This window comes from Lithobates pipiens, unplaced genomic scaffold (genome assembly GCF_037356315.1).
Source record: "Lithobates pipiens isolate NorthernLeopardFrog02 unplaced genomic scaffold, aLitPip1_a1.2 Scaffold_1, whole genome shotgun sequence".
NCBI classification, from domain to species: domain Eukaryota; kingdom Metazoa; phylum Chordata; class Amphibia; order Anura; family Ranidae; genus Lithobates; species Lithobates pipiens.
This window is the reverse complement of record NW_027507685.1, coordinates 154620748-154637337: the sequence shown is the minus strand read 5'-3', so window position 1 is coordinate 154637337 and position 16590 is coordinate 154620748. Positions and strand designations below refer to the sequence as shown.

Sequence of the window (16590 nt, the reverse complement as noted above, 5' to 3'; positions counted from 1 at the left end):
AGTATATCGCTGCCATTGCTAACTATAAAGTGACTTTAAAGAGGAAGTAAACCCTGATGGGTTTACTTCCTCTTTTTTTTCCCTGCAAAGGTAAAGCATAATGGACTACTATGCATCGCATAGTAGCTCATTATGTGTCACTTACCTGACACAGGAGCCAGCGAAGTCGCCGCTGATCCCTGTAGTCCGCCGCGTCCATCTTGCTGGTGGCGTCTCGCAGCTCTGACCAATGACAGCGGCGAAGCCGCGATGACGTCACTCCCGCGCATGCGCACGGGAGTCGCGTCTCGCAGCTCCGCCGCTGCCACTCGGCGAAGCCGCGATGACGTCACTCCCGCGCATGCGCACGGGAGTCGACAAATTTGGCAAATCCATTCTTGGATTTGCCGCATTTAGTGCGCATGCGCGCCGCTGTCTACGGCGCATGCGCCGTAGACAGCGGTGCCCATTTTCGGGCAAATATCTCCTAAACCATATAGGTTTAGGAGATATTGCTTGGACCTACAGGTAAGCCTTAATCTAGGCTTACCTATAGGTCCAAGTTGTTTGGAAGGGTTTACTTCCTCTTTAAACTATGGTTAAAAAAATAAAAATTCTATGCAAGTATGTATTCCTAACTCAGAAACGTTCCTTCGATCGCTCTCAGCCTCCAGATCTCCATATTCAATTTTTTTTGCTGCTGTGATCTGATGTCCTGTTAGTGGGTGGTTGTCTTTGTTCTCCATGGTCCCACTGTGTGTACTGGAGGAATGTAGTCACCCTCTCTTGTGACTCCCAAGATGGATCATTTGGTGTCACATAAGATGCTGGTTGTGTTCCCAGGCTGTCATGGTAATCCAGTGACTTCAGTACTTTCTGAGATTCAGAACAAGCATGCAGATCAGATAATTGAAGTTTTTGCTTCAATAACTGCCTTCAATCCAGAGATGTTCCATTTCTTTTCTGCCACTAGATGTCAAAAGTACTCTTGGTTAAAATGGAGTTCTACAAATACTGCAGCTGCTGACTTTTAATATTAGGACACTGGCCTGTCCTGGAATCCAGCGATGTTGGCAGCGCAGCTCTCCATCTTTCCATTGGCTCTCGGGTGCTGCCTCCTCCATTTTGCAGTAAGGGAAACAGGCAGTGAAGCCTTTCCTACTGCGCATACGTGGAGAGCGCTGCATTTTCTGAAATGGGGGAAGGAGGGGGGGGGGGGGCGAACGTTCGAGTGATCTCATCACGGGTGCCCGATGTCTGCTGGCCACTCATGATCATAAAGAGGCAGAACAGCCATCTGCCTATGTAAACAAGGCAGATCGCCATTTTGATGGGGAGAAGATGGAGATCTTGTGTTCCTGCTAAGGAACACCATTCTCTGTCTTCACCCAGTCAGAGTAACCTCCCAACAGTTAGCAAGCACCCCCTAGGGACACACTTTACCCTTTGATCGCCCCTGATGTTAACCCCTTCCCAGCCATTGTCATTAGTACAGTGAAAGTGCATATTTTTAGCCCTGATCACTGTATTAGTGTCACTGCTCCACAAAAAAGTGTCAAGTGTCCAGTGTGTGTTCTGCAATGTTGCAGTCCCGATTAAAATTGCTGATAGCAGCCATTACTAGTAAAAAAATAAATTCCATAAAAATATCCCATTGTTTGTAGACACGATAACTTTTGCACAAACCAATCAATATACGCTTATTGGGATTTTTTTTTTACCAAAAATATGTAGCAGAATACATACTGGCCTAAACTGATGAAGACTTGATTTTTTTCAATTATTTTATTGGGTATGCTTTATAGCAGGAAGTAAAAAAATTGCCTCTCCTTTTTTGTTGTTTATAGCGAAAAAATAAAAACCACAGAGGTGATCAAATACCACCAAAACAAAGGTTCATTTGTGGGGAAAAAAGGACATCAATTTTATTTGGGTACAGCGTTGCACAACCGCGCAATTGTCAGTTACAATAACGCAGTGCAGTATCGCAAAAAATGGCCTGGTCATTAAGGGGGTAAAACCTTCTGGGCTGAAGTGGTTAAATGGATCCTGATGCAACAAATATGGCCCAAATACTTTTTAGAGGTTGAAAAGTAAAGCAGTTAAGAAGTGAAAGTATTGATCTGTAAAGGGACTGTAATAGCAGTGATCTTTAGCAGTCTCATGTAACGTGTTTGCAGTCTATGACTATCTGTTAAAGCATGTCTCCATAAATTCCTATAACATGTTTGCGGTGTCAGGTAACTTTCTTTAGTATAACATTTGAGGGGAAAAAAAAAACATGTTTGGCCCTTGTTGGGACTACATTTGAGCCCCCCTATATGCAGTAAGTTGACCTGCAGTGTTTTTAATCATGCCCCATGGGCCCCAAAATCCAAGAGCCCAATTATGCAAATACAAGTGTAGCACACCCCACATAGGAGCTGCAGATTAAAGGGATCCCCCGCTTCTTCACAGCCAGGCACACAGAATCCTTCCAAATTACAGAGTCTGAAAACGGTCCATAGCTTTGTTTTATTTTTTGTTATTAGGGGGTTAATAACTTGGATAGGGATGGGAGGTTATGGGATGCCCACTTGCTTTATACAGTCTCCTCTTCACTTTCCTCCTGCACACCCTTGGCCTTTCTCAGCTCATGCTCTGCTGGTTTACTCCTGGGGCAACTGGACAGTCTCTATGTCAGTTCAGCAGCAGCCCTTTACAGGCAGGAACTCAAAGTCCCTTGACAGTAGCACATGTGGAGTGACACAGCAAGTAACTTTTCCTTCTACTTCCTTTGTGGTCACTGATCCCAGAACCACCACTTCAGGTCCTGCCAGCCCACCTGGCTGCAGCTGTATCTTTCATTAGCCTACTCGGCTGACTCCCAGGAGATCTCTCAGGAAAGGATTGAAGACTTAAAGTGATACTAAAGTCATGTTTTTCATTTAAAAATAGCAAACATGTTATACTTACCTCCTCTGTGCAGTTGGTTTTGCATAAAGCAGCCCAGATCCTCCTCTTCTCGGGTCCCTCTTCTGTGCTCTTGGTCCCTCCCTCCTACTAAGTGCCCCCACAGCAAGCAGCTTGCTATGGGGGCACCTGAACCGAGCTGCAGCTCTGTGGGTTCATTCAGACACAGAGCCGCGGTTTGGCCCTGCCCTCTCTCTCTCCTGATTGGCTAACTGATTTTGATTGACAGCAGCAGGAGCCAATGGTGCCTCTGCTGTGTCTCAGCCAACCTGGATGGCTAAGTCTCTCAAGCAACATCGCTGGATCTAGATGAAACCCAGGTAAGTATTAAGGGGGCTGAGGGGGGGCTGCTGCACACAGAAGGCTTTTTATCTGAATGCATAGAATTCTTCTGCCTTTACAATCACTTTAAGTGCACCACTGTCTTCAAGGGAATCTGTCTACATGTGGTAGTCTCCCCTCTTTGTTAGTCCCCAACTGTGTTGATCTACTCACTCTGTCCTCTCTTGCTCCTGTGCCTCCAGGAAAGCCTTCTCCCTTTGTGTTTTTGGAAGGATCCTTCCAGCATCCGAGCCCAGACCCAAGGCTGGACACCCCCTCGTAGGCTAGGGGTACCCATCAGGGCCCCTGACAGTCTCCTCAACACTGCATCTCCATCTTCCAAGTGACTACCCCTGCTGGTATGGCCCATGTCTCTTTATGAGGTGAACTCTGGGGATTGGCTGAGGCCTCATAAATATTCAAGGCAACGCTTCCAACCCCCACCATTCTAGTTCTAGAACATTCTCCAACCTTCTAGACCAGGGGAAGGCACCAGAGAGCTGACAAGATCAGTCACCCAGCCCTGATCGTTAATAAACCCTGACCTAATTGAGACTCAGCAGCTTAAATGTGAGTCAGGGTATGGTTTGCCTACACTCACCTCTAACACACACTAGAAGGTGCTATACAAGCTTTAGCTCCTTACTATTGGTCCAGGGAGTGTTTTTTTATACTCAACAACCAATAGAAAAATTAGATGGGGGTGGACCAGAGCTTTGCAAATTGTGGTCAGTATTTACATAAATGGCTCTCAGGATTTTGGGGTGTCTATAGCACTTGAGAAGCTTGCCAAACCTGCAGAAACAAAAATTCACAAGGTTCACCACCCAAAAAAGGTGCAGGAGCTACTTTGGTGTGTTTTCCGCGCATAGTGCAACCCATTCATGTGATGCTGTCATGTGCAAACGTACAAGGAAATGTACTTAGGCGTGTCAATCAGATGTGAATGGGGCCTGATGGCAGAGTGCTCTGTGGTATCTTGCTTGTTCACATGGATGGTCAGGAGGTAGTAAAATCAGGCGATCGAGCCGCATGCAGCTGCTCAAGGCTGTACACGTGCTGCAGCTGCTTTGTGGCATAAAATGAAATGGTGGAAGATTGGACTCCCCCCCCCCCCCCCCCCAAGTGTGACTGCGGATTGCTTTTAAGAGGGGCAACAATATTAGCCACACCTGTAAACCAGCCCTTGTAGAGCTCCAGGCTATGCTGCCATCTGAAATTACAGATGTGAGAGATAGCGTGTCCCTGCTGGACGCCTTGGTTTCTAACACCGACCAGCTGAGCCAGTAATGCGGATCTCCTGCAGTCTCTTCCTGCCTATATCCTCTGCAATGATGGCTGCATATCATTTCTCCAGATGGTGACAACAGGGGGCCATGATTGTTTAATGTGAGTTGAAATGTTCGCTCATTGGGGACCTTGCATGTGGTATTTTTAATCGTATAGCGTATGGACCTGAACGCAGTGCAGTTTTCTATGGCCTCATGCACCTGGAGGTTTAGTAGCTTAACATATAGGCCTCATGCACACAGGATGGTTTTTATTCCTCTCTTGGATTCCTTTGTTCCTTCGGGAGAGGTAAACGCAGCTTTAATAATGTGCCTAAAGCTGCGTTTTGCATGTGCATGTTTGGCGTTAATCCGTTCTATTGACCATTATATTACATTTATTCTCACCATTAGAATGCATTAACGCTCCTAAACGCGTCTAGCGTTTATGTGTGTTTGGCTTTTTTCCTCCCAAATGCTCCTCTTCTGAGTTATGTGTTTTTTTTTATAATCAACCTCTGAATGTCTGCATGGGAGACACAGGCTAAAAAAGAGGGGCATTTAAGGGCAAAATTAATCCTCAAACAGCTGTAAAAGCAGCTTTTGGACGTCCGGTATGGATGAGGCCATAGGCTATGACACATGGGGGTTATTTACTAAAGGTAAATTCACTTTGCACTTCAAGTGCACTTGGAAGTGCAGTCGCTGCAGATCTGAGGGGAAGATCTGAAATGAGGGGAAGCTCTGCTGATTTTATCATCCAATCGTGTGCAAGCTAAAATGCTGTTTTTTATTTTCTTTGCATGTCCCCCTCGGATCTACAGCGACTGCACTCCCAAGTGCACTTGTAGTGCAAAGTGGATTTGCCTTTAGTAAATAAACACCGGAGTCTGTATATGCATGACATTATAAAAATAGGTTGGGCTCCATCTAGTGATAATAAAAGGAATGACAAGGGCACAGATGCTGCTTGCTCTGCTCTGGGTCTTATGCCCCCCGTTCACATCAACGCAGTGCGGTTTTCTGTGTCACTTTTTTATGAGCATTTTTAGGTGCACTGCCATAAAATTCTAGTAAATGCGCATTTTCATGAAAGCCCATCAAAGTACTGCAATGTCGCTCCTTTTATATGATTTCATAAAACATGTTCTATGAGGCCGCGTACACACGCGCGGACTGTTCGCCCAACTTTGTCCGCTGAACAGTGTTTGGGCGGACAGTCCGCTCGTGTGTGGGCTTTCAGCGGACAGTTTCAGCGGACAGTTTGACGAACAAGGTTTTTCGGAAATTCCGTAAAACTGTCCGCTGAAACCTTGTTTCAGCGAACAGTCCGCTCGTGTGTAGGCTTGTTCGTCAAACAAAGTTGCGCGCATGCTCAGAAAGGATTTTCACGCCGAAAGTTATAATGCAGTGTATAAGACGTCGTATTTTTCGTCCCATCGTACGTGCCGTTCACGTCATCGCGCACGGTTTCAGCAAACTGTTCGTTCGTCGTGTGTGGCCATGTCCGTCCATGCTAATTTTGAGCGGACTGTTTGCCGAAACTGTTGGACGGACAAAGTTGGGCGAACAGTCCGCGCGTGTGTACGCGGCCTTAGTGTTTAAGGGCAGCGCACGTAAAAAAAAGCGTCTTAAAAAAACCGCACTGCACTGATGAACCCGGCGTTAAAGTAGAATTCTATGTTTATTTCATTTTAAACTGACCCCAAACGCACCATTTAATCTAAACATAGTATTTTACTTGAATTCAAATGACTTCCATTTATGATTTAGCCTGTGACAACCAGCAATGTTTTATTTTGTTCAATTACAGCTGAAATCTGATTGAAACAGAGTTTCCATTTTCTTCCCCTTTTGCAGTTTAAAGAGGAGGGCCGGTTTTAAAAAAAAAATTTTAAAAGTCAGCAGCTGCAAACACTGTAGCTGCTGACTTTTAATAAGCACACTTACCTGTCCAGGGCGCCCGCGATGTCGGCCGCCCGAGGCTTACCCGTCCCTCGGCTCTCGGGTCCCGGCGCCGCCATTTTAGCTAAGGGAAACAGGCAGTGGAGCCTTGCGGCTTTACTGCCCGTTTCCTACTGCGCATGCGCGTGTCGCGCAGCGCTTTGTGAATGGGGCGCGCTGTGTTCTGGGAACTGTGTGACCCATTACCCAGAAGACGCCGCACGGAGGAGAGAAGACAGAAGATCACCGCGGAGGAGGAAGAGGCAGATTAGGACGATGTGCCTAGCAACAGGCATTTCTGGTAAGTTAAAAAATAATTATTTTTTTATTTTTTTTTCGGATTTTTTTTTCTAAATTTTAATGTATTTTTGTTTTTCAGGGTGGCCCTCCACTTTAAGCTTCATTTTGAATTTAGGCGGCTTTCATACCAATCCACTGAGGTTTGGCCACAGTGCAGGTGTACTGCGCTTTTCCTGCAGGTAACCCTTGCTTTCCCATAGACTTCTATTACAGTAGGGGGGTTTTGGTTTGTTTTCTGAAAGATTGCAGGTGCAACAGTGGTGGCTGGTGCTCAAAAATTTTGAGGGGGCCCAAACAAACTAAAAACACTGAACCCCCCCCCATCAATTGCAGCATCACTGTGCCCATCAAATGCAGCCATTGTGCCCACCAAATGCAGCCACTTGTGTTAAGGGGTTGGGGGGTGTGGACAGGTTGTAAGAGTGGCTTTGTGGTTACCTAGTTTCGGTGCCCAAGCACAATGCCACCTGTTGAGGCCCACCCACCCCTCCACCATCTTGTGCCCTGCTCATTGCCATAGGCCTCCTCATAATATGCCAGGCCATAAACCTTTATATCCGAAGAAGGAATGTCGACAATAAATAACTTCCCTGCACTTTACTGGTGTTGTTCAGGGAATCGAAAAACAGTCACATTACAAGGACATACAATCCATAGTCCCTTACCACAGTGGTCATCAACCCTGTCCTCAGGGCCCAGGCCAGGTTTGCAAGATACCGGAAATACATCACAGATGATATCATTTGCTTCCTCAGTGATTGCACTATTCTAGTCTACATCTCCCCAATGTAATACATAAAACCTGGGCCCTGAGGACAGGGTTGATGACCATTGCCTTAACATACACAGTATATCACATAAAGTGGACGACCCGCATGAGTCTCAGGTGAAAGCATGTGCAGCAACTCACAGCCATCTCCCTTCAGTCTCTCCTCTGCACAGGGTCATAAGTACTCACAGGACTGTGTCCTCTGTAGACACCTCCTTGCTGGGTACATCTCTCCTGGGAAGCAGCCTCAAAAAATGATCTCCAATGAAATAGATATTTTGGCAATCCGCCCCAGCCCCCACCTTAGGGTTGCCACCTGTCCAGGATTTACCCGGACAGTTCGAGTTTGGAATCTTGTGTCTGGGTTTCAGTCTGCCTGAAACCCGGACACATTATTTAGACTGGGCTGTGGCTGCCCAAGTAACTTAGAAACCTTGGATTACGAGCATAACCCGCTCCAGGAGAATGCTTGTATTCCAAAGCACTTGCATATCAAAGCAAGTTTCCCCATAGAAGTCAATGGAAATGAAGATAATTCGTTCCGCATTGACTTTTATTGCATGCAATACCGCATGTGGCCAGAGGTGGGGGGGGGTGCCGGATATACTCGGGGACAAGTCGGCTGAGCTCGGAAAGCCTTGGAAAGGCTCAGGAACTGAGTGTTTCCGACTATTTCTGAGTGATTCAGAGCATTTCCAAATGGCTCCGAACAGTTCCAAACTGTTCCGATTGTCCCTGGCGCCCCCCGCCTTTCAAAACGCTCGTTAACCACGTTACTCGTTAACCAAGGTTCCACTGTAGTCACACAAAAATCTGTTGCCATTCGGGAGCTGCAGGCCGCTGTCTGGGGGCAGGTTTGGCATAACTGGGGGGGCGGGTGCCATGATGTCAGAAAGAGCAGTTTGGCTACACCCACTGTTTGCCACAGCGAGCTGCATTACCACTCTCCTTGGGGCACCCAAAGGTGTCCCAGGTCTTTTATAATCCTATTGTGTATACGACGAAAACAAATGTGCCCTGTGCCGCTAAAGTGTTCGGGTTTGGCTTGAAGAAAAGGTGGCAACCCTACCCCACCTCCTTCAGGGGCAGAATGTCTACAGCTGGTTTCTCCTGCATACAGGCCCACTCCACTGGGCCTCCTGCCCTGTCTAGGGCCCACGTGTGTAGATTGCATTCTCACAGATGTGGGGTGTATGACTTCCATGCCCCAAGTCTACTGTTTCCCTCCCTACCAAGCCTAACTGTATTTGGGTGCTGACTCACCCTTGACATCACTGATTGGAGGATTCTACCCAAAAGAGGGCATAACACCCAATGTCAATTCCCAGAGTAATTGAGCCACCTAGTGGCAAAGTGGCTAGCTGCACCTGCCTCTTTGGTAGCATGTAACAGAACAAGGGTGAACTTATCCTTTAAAGATTATGAAAAGTTAAATCCTTGGTGATTTCCTGTTACCGGGAAGCCGCAGGTGCTGTGCACAGCCGCCAATACAAGTGAATAATCCAGGTGTAAAGATCAAGGCAGAAGCCATCAATGTGTAAATGAGTGCAGCTTTTAAATTGTATTGGTGGTTGAAACTCAAAACCTGCAGCTCCCCAGGCGTGGGAATTGCACGCAGCTCCCCAGGCGTGGGAATTGCACGCAGCTCCCCAGGCGTGGGAATTGCACGCAGCTCCCCAGGCGTGGGAATTGCACGCAGCTCCCCAGGCGTGGGAATTGCACGCAGCTCCCCAGGCGTGGGAATTGCACGCAGCTCCCCAGGCTTGGGAATTGCACGCAGCTCCCCAGGCGTGGGAATTGCACGCAGCTCCCCAGGCGTGGGAATTGCACGCAGCTCCCCAGGCGTGGGAATTGCACGCAGCTCCCCAGGCGTGGGAATTGCACGCAACTGTCCAGGCGTGGGAATTGCATGCAACTGTCCAGGCGTGGGAAAGTGCTAAGGATTTTACACTTGAGATGTTTCAGCTAATAAACATCCGTGTGCTTGAGGCCTATGAGTCCGTACACACCGGACGTACAGATCCGTAACACTGCATTGTGTTCAAATCCATTAGTGGTCGTAAACCTCAGACATGAAAAATGAACAAAGCATATCCCTCTATAGTGTGTGCTTGTCTCTATCTAGAATACAGAGTGTAATTTCTGTCTGCTGCTTCTTTTCTCTGCGATCAGCATGAATCACTTCTGACAAGTTTTCCTGACACCAAGAGAAAAATGGTGACAGGGGAGGGACCTCCAGCAGATTGACAGTCTCTGCTCTGTTTCTGTGTGGCGGAGTTTGTGTCTCTTCCCTCCAATCAGCTGTCAGAGCTCCATACCTCCCAACATTTTAAGATGGGAATGAGGGACACCTACTAGCAAATGTATGTAGGCACAGGACATGCCCCCTTAAACGGGAAAAAAAAAAACAAAAAAAAGGTTAATTAAATCCACAGGTGATTTTTTTTTTTACCACTACTGTTCCTTTATATTGGCTTTTAAAATTGAAAAATACAGATTTAGAAATTGGATAAAAAGTGCATTTTATATACATCTATAATAGAGCAGACTAAAATGAGGGACAAATGAGGAGGAAAGAGGGTCATTGCTCCAAATCAGGGACAGTCCCTCGAAATCAGTGACAGTTAGGAGCTATGCATGACTCATTTGCCAACACCCCTAGAAAATATGGGAACTCCATGACCCAGCACCCCTCCCCCCTACAGGAAGTGACAGTGTCACTAGCGATTATATATTATAAAACATGACAGGTGACACATGATCGCAGCTCACTGACATCTACTGATCCCCAGCACAGCCCTGAGGACAGCTGAGCCCCGCCCACACACGCCTCCAATCACTCCACTATCCCCGCCCATTACACGTGGAAGAGCCTACGCCAGCATGGCACTCGGTTCACAAAAACCCCGCCCATTTTACCATCCCAGTAGGTGTGTCCGTCCGCGGCCCCTCCTCCCCCCGTGGTTGCCTAGCAGCGGGACGCTGTGGACGGCGGAGCGGTGGGTGAAGGTACCATGGCGCCCAAGAAGAAGAAAGGGAAAGGGAGCGCGACCGGGAAGAAGGAGAAGAAGGCGGAGGAGAGGAGCAGAGGGGAGCCCGTCACCGAGGAGAGCAAAGAGTTCTACCAACTCCAGATCCGGGACCTGGAAGGCCGCCTGGAGAGGTGATTGTGGGGGGACTACAGGTTCCAGCATGACTGGAATCAGAGGAACTACATGTCTCAGATGTACTACAACTCCCAGCATGCCCTGGTGGTGTAAAAGGACCAGTGTTCTGTCAGAACTGGCGGCCTGTCAGATTAGGTAACGGAGGTGACGTTACATCAGCTGCGCATGCGTAGCGGGTTCACTAATCTGACGGAATACCTGAAATCAGAAGGTGTTATTCTATCAGATTACCGATACCCATCAGATTGTGCAACAGAAGTTACATTCCGCCGAAAAAAAATGTGCTGCGCATGTGCGATGCGTTCCACCATGCGCTCCGCGGTGCGACACGTTCCATGCACTTCATGATTGGATGGGTAGCGGTATTCTGATTGAACAGCAGACATCTTACTACACCCAGCTACATCTTGAATTTCATAGTAATTTTATCTATAAAGTGAGCGTATGTATATATAAATATAGTCTATTGATCTGTGATGCTGTTTGGATGTTTCATTTTGAAAGGCTGAGCCCGGGTTCACACTGATGTGGGTTAGAATTCATGCTGAACACGTATCATTTTTTCTAACCGGCAATGCAGTCTGACTTCGGGGGCGATTTGACAGACATCAGTTCGGGCTCATGCACAGACGCCTATTTAAATTGCCCTGGAAGTCGCCAAAAGTAGTGCAGGAACTACTTTTGGGAATCGGTGTGGTGGCGCACCAATTCGGACGGTGCCATTGCCGGCAATAACCACTGACTTGACATGTCAAATAGTATGCCAAAGCGGCCCGATGTGAACGTGGGCTAAAGGTTTAGCACTGAGCAGTGCGGGGTGAATCACCATGGCCTCCACCACCTTCCTATTGCTGGCCTCCAGCTTCTTTCAAAATGTAACATCCAAACAGCATCACAAATGTGAACACACTATATTTATTTCTATAAGCTCACTTTATTGCTAAAATTACTCTGAAATTCAAGACATGGCTGGGTGTAGTAAGATGTCTGATGGGTGTTCTATCTGATTACTGCTACCCGTCAGATCATGAGGATTTGGAACGCATAGCGCCACGGAACGCATGTTGGAATGCATTGCACATGCGCAATAAGTATGAGAATGTCACTTCTGTTGCATTTTCTGATGGGTTGCGGTAATCTAATAGAACAGCGGCAGTGGACATCTTACTACACCCAACTACATCTTCAATTTCACAGTCATTTTAGCAATAAAGTGAGCGTATAGAAATAAATATAGTGTGTTGACATTTGTGATGCTGTTTTTAATGTTACATTTTGAAAGAAGCCGGACGCCAGCAGTAGGAAAGTGGCGGAGGCCATCTTAGTACACCCCACACTGCTCAGCGCTAAACCTTTACACTTTGTAACATGAAAACAGCATCACAGATCTGAATATACTATATTGATTTATCACTTTATTAGTAAAACGACTGTGAAATTTAAGACATCGCTGGGTGTAGTAAGATGTCCGCTGGCGCCTTATGACTGCAGGTGTTCTGCCAGATTAGCAAACCTGCGCATGCGCAGTAAGGATTCAGCTGATGGAACGTCACTTCCGTTACCTAATCTGTAGGGCTGTTACTGATTCAAATTTTCATGTTCGATTAATCAATTTTTTTTTTAATCGATTAATCGACTAATTTCAGATACGCATACAGATCCAACTACTTTTAGCTGATCTCCTTGCATTGCAGCTCTGCATTAGTCAGTGGTAAATGTGGTATACACTATATACAATCACCTGACACTAGTTCATTTCCACAATCCATGACTTAACTTCACAGTTCACGCAAATGCATTTTCAATTCAAACTGTAGCACTGACGTAAGTCATTTTTTTAATTAAACTAAAATACACCCCCCTTATGCAAGCTGGATACTAAAGAATTTTCACAGAATTCAAATAGCGATGGTAAATATGGATATAAGTGCAGTGCAAAAACAATGAATAAAATAAATAATAACAACAGAACAAATAATAATAAATCTGAAGGCAATTAGAGAGACGATAAACAGCCAGATCCACAAGTTATTCCACCAGTGCCGATCCACACGGCAAAAATATCACAGCTTATCCGCATCCAAGGACAACAATGTTAAAAATGGAGGTTATCAAATTTGCCTACACTTCGCTCACTGAATGATCCCAGTTAACCACATCCATATTTACCATTGCTGTCAAGGCTGTCCGGTGACGTCACACACATTGACATCACCGGAGTCCTCCCCCCTTCCCTTCGTTGGCAGATGGAGGCACTTGGGGAATGGGGGAGGAGTCTGGTGCCGTCGAAGTCCGTGATGTCACCGGATCTCCGATGGAACTCCCTGAAGACCCGGAAGAAACACACATGCAGACACACATACATGCAGACACACACACATGCAGACTCACACACACACATAAATGCAGACACACACGCATACAGGACATACACATCCAAACACACACACAAACACACATGCAGACATACACACAAATGCAGGACATACACACACAAACACACATGCAGACATACACACACATACGCACACACACACACACAAATGCAGGACATGCACACACAAACACACTTTTTAGACATACACACACACACGCAGATACACAAACACACAAATGCAGGACATACACACACAAACACACATGCAGACAAACACACATGCGGACACACACACACAAATGCAGACATACACACACACGGATACACACACACAAATGCAGACATACACACACAGACAGACACACACACATGTTAATGTGGCCTTACAATTGTCTTATACACAGGTATCAGAACAAATGGGATGAAATTTGTGCAAAGGAGAGCCAGTTCCAGGCACAGTTCGAGCAACTCTCCAGTGACAAGAAGGAGATTGTGTCTTTCCTCAAGAGAACCCTCAACCAGCGTATTGATGAAATCGCTGACCTCAACGATCAGCTGACTGGACTACAAGAGGCCAAAGATGCCGAGAAAGAAGCCTACGAGGCCCAGCTGGGGCAGGTACGGAGTGAGTCCCAGGAGAAAATGGACCGCCTTACTTCAGAGAACATGCTTCTGGGTAAGAGTTTTAATGCTTTATGTCCTTTTACGTCAAAAGCAGTTTTAGACCAGATAGAAAATAGCAATAATAAATTAGAATCACTCGCAGAATTGAGCGATAATGATTTGTGGGGAAATTCGTCATCAGACACTAAAAGTAATGACAGCGACAATTCTGCAACTGAGCAAATTTCAGTGTTTTTGATTTGATTACATTACTGAATACATTTTATTATATTATTTGTTATAATTATTTATAGTTATTTATTATATTAGAATTTATGATTTTGTGTTTCAAACTTTATAATAGCCGGGATGTCTACTAGACTCTTGTTTGGACAGATTTGAGTGAGTTATTCCTAAGAATACTCAATACTCACAGACTCATTGCCGTTTGTGAGAAGCCATGTGGGGGACACAGCAAACATGTGGAAGAAGATGCCAAGCTTGAGCGTAATTCTGTCGGAAAAACCATCCAAGATTTTTCAGACGAAAATTCCGCTCGTGTATATGCGGCATTTGTCTGCAAAAGAATTGAGTCTGGGGCGGAGGTTCACCTTCCAGCAGGACAACGACCCTAAACATACAGCCAGAGCTACAATGGAATGGTTTAGAGCAAAGCATATTTATGTGTTAGAATGACTCAGTCAAAGTCCAGACCTAAATCCAATTGAGAATCTGTGGCAAGACTTGAAAATTGCTGTTCACAGACACTCTCTCCATCCAATCTGACAGAGCTTGAGCTATTTTGCAAAGTAGAATGGGCAAAAATATCACTCTCTAGATGTGCAAAGCTGGTAGAGACATCCACAAAAAGACTTGCAGTTGTAATGGCAGCGAAAGGAGGTTCTACAAAGTATTGACTCGGGGGGGGCGCCATACAAATGTACACCACACTTTTCACATATTTATTTGTAAAAAAAATTGAAAACCATTTATTATTTTCCTTCGACTTCACAATTATGTGCCCCTTTGTGTTGGTCTATCACAGCCCTTAAATTCTCCACTCGCATTTTGTGAGTGGAAAATGAGGGCTTGCGAGCTGGGCTGCCTGGGAGTGGAGGGCGAACACCGCCGCCGGGTGGGGTTGATCGGGAGCCGTTCTCCCAGTGATCTCCCTGGTGGAAGAGAGCATTGAGGAAGAGGAGAGCCACAAGTTATGAAGGTGTGATTAGGGGCAGAATTAGTAGCAGGGCAAGGTAGGGGTTGGGTGGGGCAACTGGTGGTGAGTAACCCTTGAGACCTGGCCAGTAGCTCAGGACTTGAAATTTTGAGCCCTGGTCTATCACATAAAATCCCAATAAAATACATTTACGTTTTTGGTTGTAACATGACAAAATGTGAAAAATTGCAAGGGGTATGAGTACTTTTTCAAGGCACTGTATAAGGTCATTGGTTGCCTATCTACTTGCAGGATCTAGTTTTATGGTAATTGCTGATATGATTTATCCATTCTATTAAGGGGCTTCAGTTATTTCAAACATTGTCAACGCTCTACAGCTTAGGCCCCGGCTACCATTTCTAATACACAGTATTGCTGTACAGTGACACCCTGCTAATGTTTTAGCCCTCAAGCGAATCTTTGCTTTGCTCATGCAGGGAATACGAGTCTTGTAGCTACATATAGTCACCTACCTTTGTTTCTTTGTCACTCATTTTTCTGGAAACCATGAAGGAATAATAATCTGTCATAACCTGATTTACTATAAGCAAGATGGGCTTTTTTTATGACTGTGGGAGAGGCATTATACTGTAAGCTCCTCAGGGGTGGAGACTAAAGGTTGAGCCAGCACTATGCAAATGAACACAATAAAGTGAGATGGCAGTTCTGCACATGGGACAAATTGTGACATAAGTAAACTTGATGTCTGACTGGTGTGCTTTGTTTGCAGCTGGTAAATTGGCTTCCTTGGAAGAGTTCAGGGTACAGAAAGAGGAGCTGATGGCCAAATTTGCTGCGCTGGAACAAAAGTTAAGATCTCAGGAAGAAGAACACAAACAAATGATGTACGGTCTGGAGAAGAAGGCGGTGCTGGATAAGGACAGGTTAGGCTCGCTGTGAAGTCAATTCATTTCATTGAAAGTATCCTATTGGGGGTATAAGGAATTATTCCTCTGCCTTGTGCACATCTTATGTTTCCCCAAATAATTGTCTGATCTTCATTCTCTTGATAGTTTAAGGTGGGGTTCACACTATTGCAAATCGGTTGGGGGTTTACCCCCATCCAATTCACACAACAGGAGATTGTGACTGTCTCTCTATGGAGCCGGTTCACACATCTCCAGAGTGGCTCCGATGAGAATTGCACAGTGTTCTTGTGCGTCTTCTGGTATGTTTCAGCTCTGAATTCAGCAAATAATTTGGGCTGAAATCAGACCTGAATTGGTGAATGGAGACGCACTGGACCCCCTGCTGTGAGCCGCTCCATGCTCTAGTGTGAACTAGGGGTGCAACGGATCAAAAAACTCACGGATCGGATCATTCTTCGGATCAGAGTCACGGATCGGATCATTTTTCGGATCAGCAAATAATAATTGAATTTGCAAAAACCTGTGAAAATTCCACAGCCATATAGTCCCCACTGTAATATCCACAATCTCCCCCACTGTAATATTGGCTGAGCATGGCTGGGTACAGCTGAGCATGGCTGGGTATTGCTGAGCATGGCTGGGTATTGCAGAGCATGGCTGGGTATTGCAGAGCATGGCTGGGTATTGCGGAGCATGGCTGGGTATTGCGGAGCATGGCTGGGTATGGCAGAGTATGGTTGGGTATGGCAGAGTATGGCTGGGTATGGCAGAGTATTACAGAGTATGGCAGGGTATGGCTGTGTATGGCAGAGTATTGGCAGGGTA

General features: G+C 46.0%; 1 protein-coding gene across 1 annotated transcript in view; it reads left to right on the top strand.

The window, feature by feature from the left end:
• The first annotated feature begins 10482 nt into the window (after window positions 1-10482).
• Window positions 10483-16590, top strand: part of CFAP157 (cilia and flagella associated protein 157) — a 31225-nt gene continuing 25117 nt past the window's right edge. The window contains exons 1-3 of the mRNA XM_077478729.1: window positions 10483-10696; window positions 13482-13753; window positions 15627-15780. Coding sequence (XP_077334855.1) covers window positions 10548-10696; window positions 13482-13753; window positions 15627-15780 — 575 coding nt within the window. The 5' untranslated portion in view covers window positions 10483-10547. The remainder of the gene's footprint in view (window positions 10697-13481; window positions 13754-15626; window positions 15781-16590) is intronic.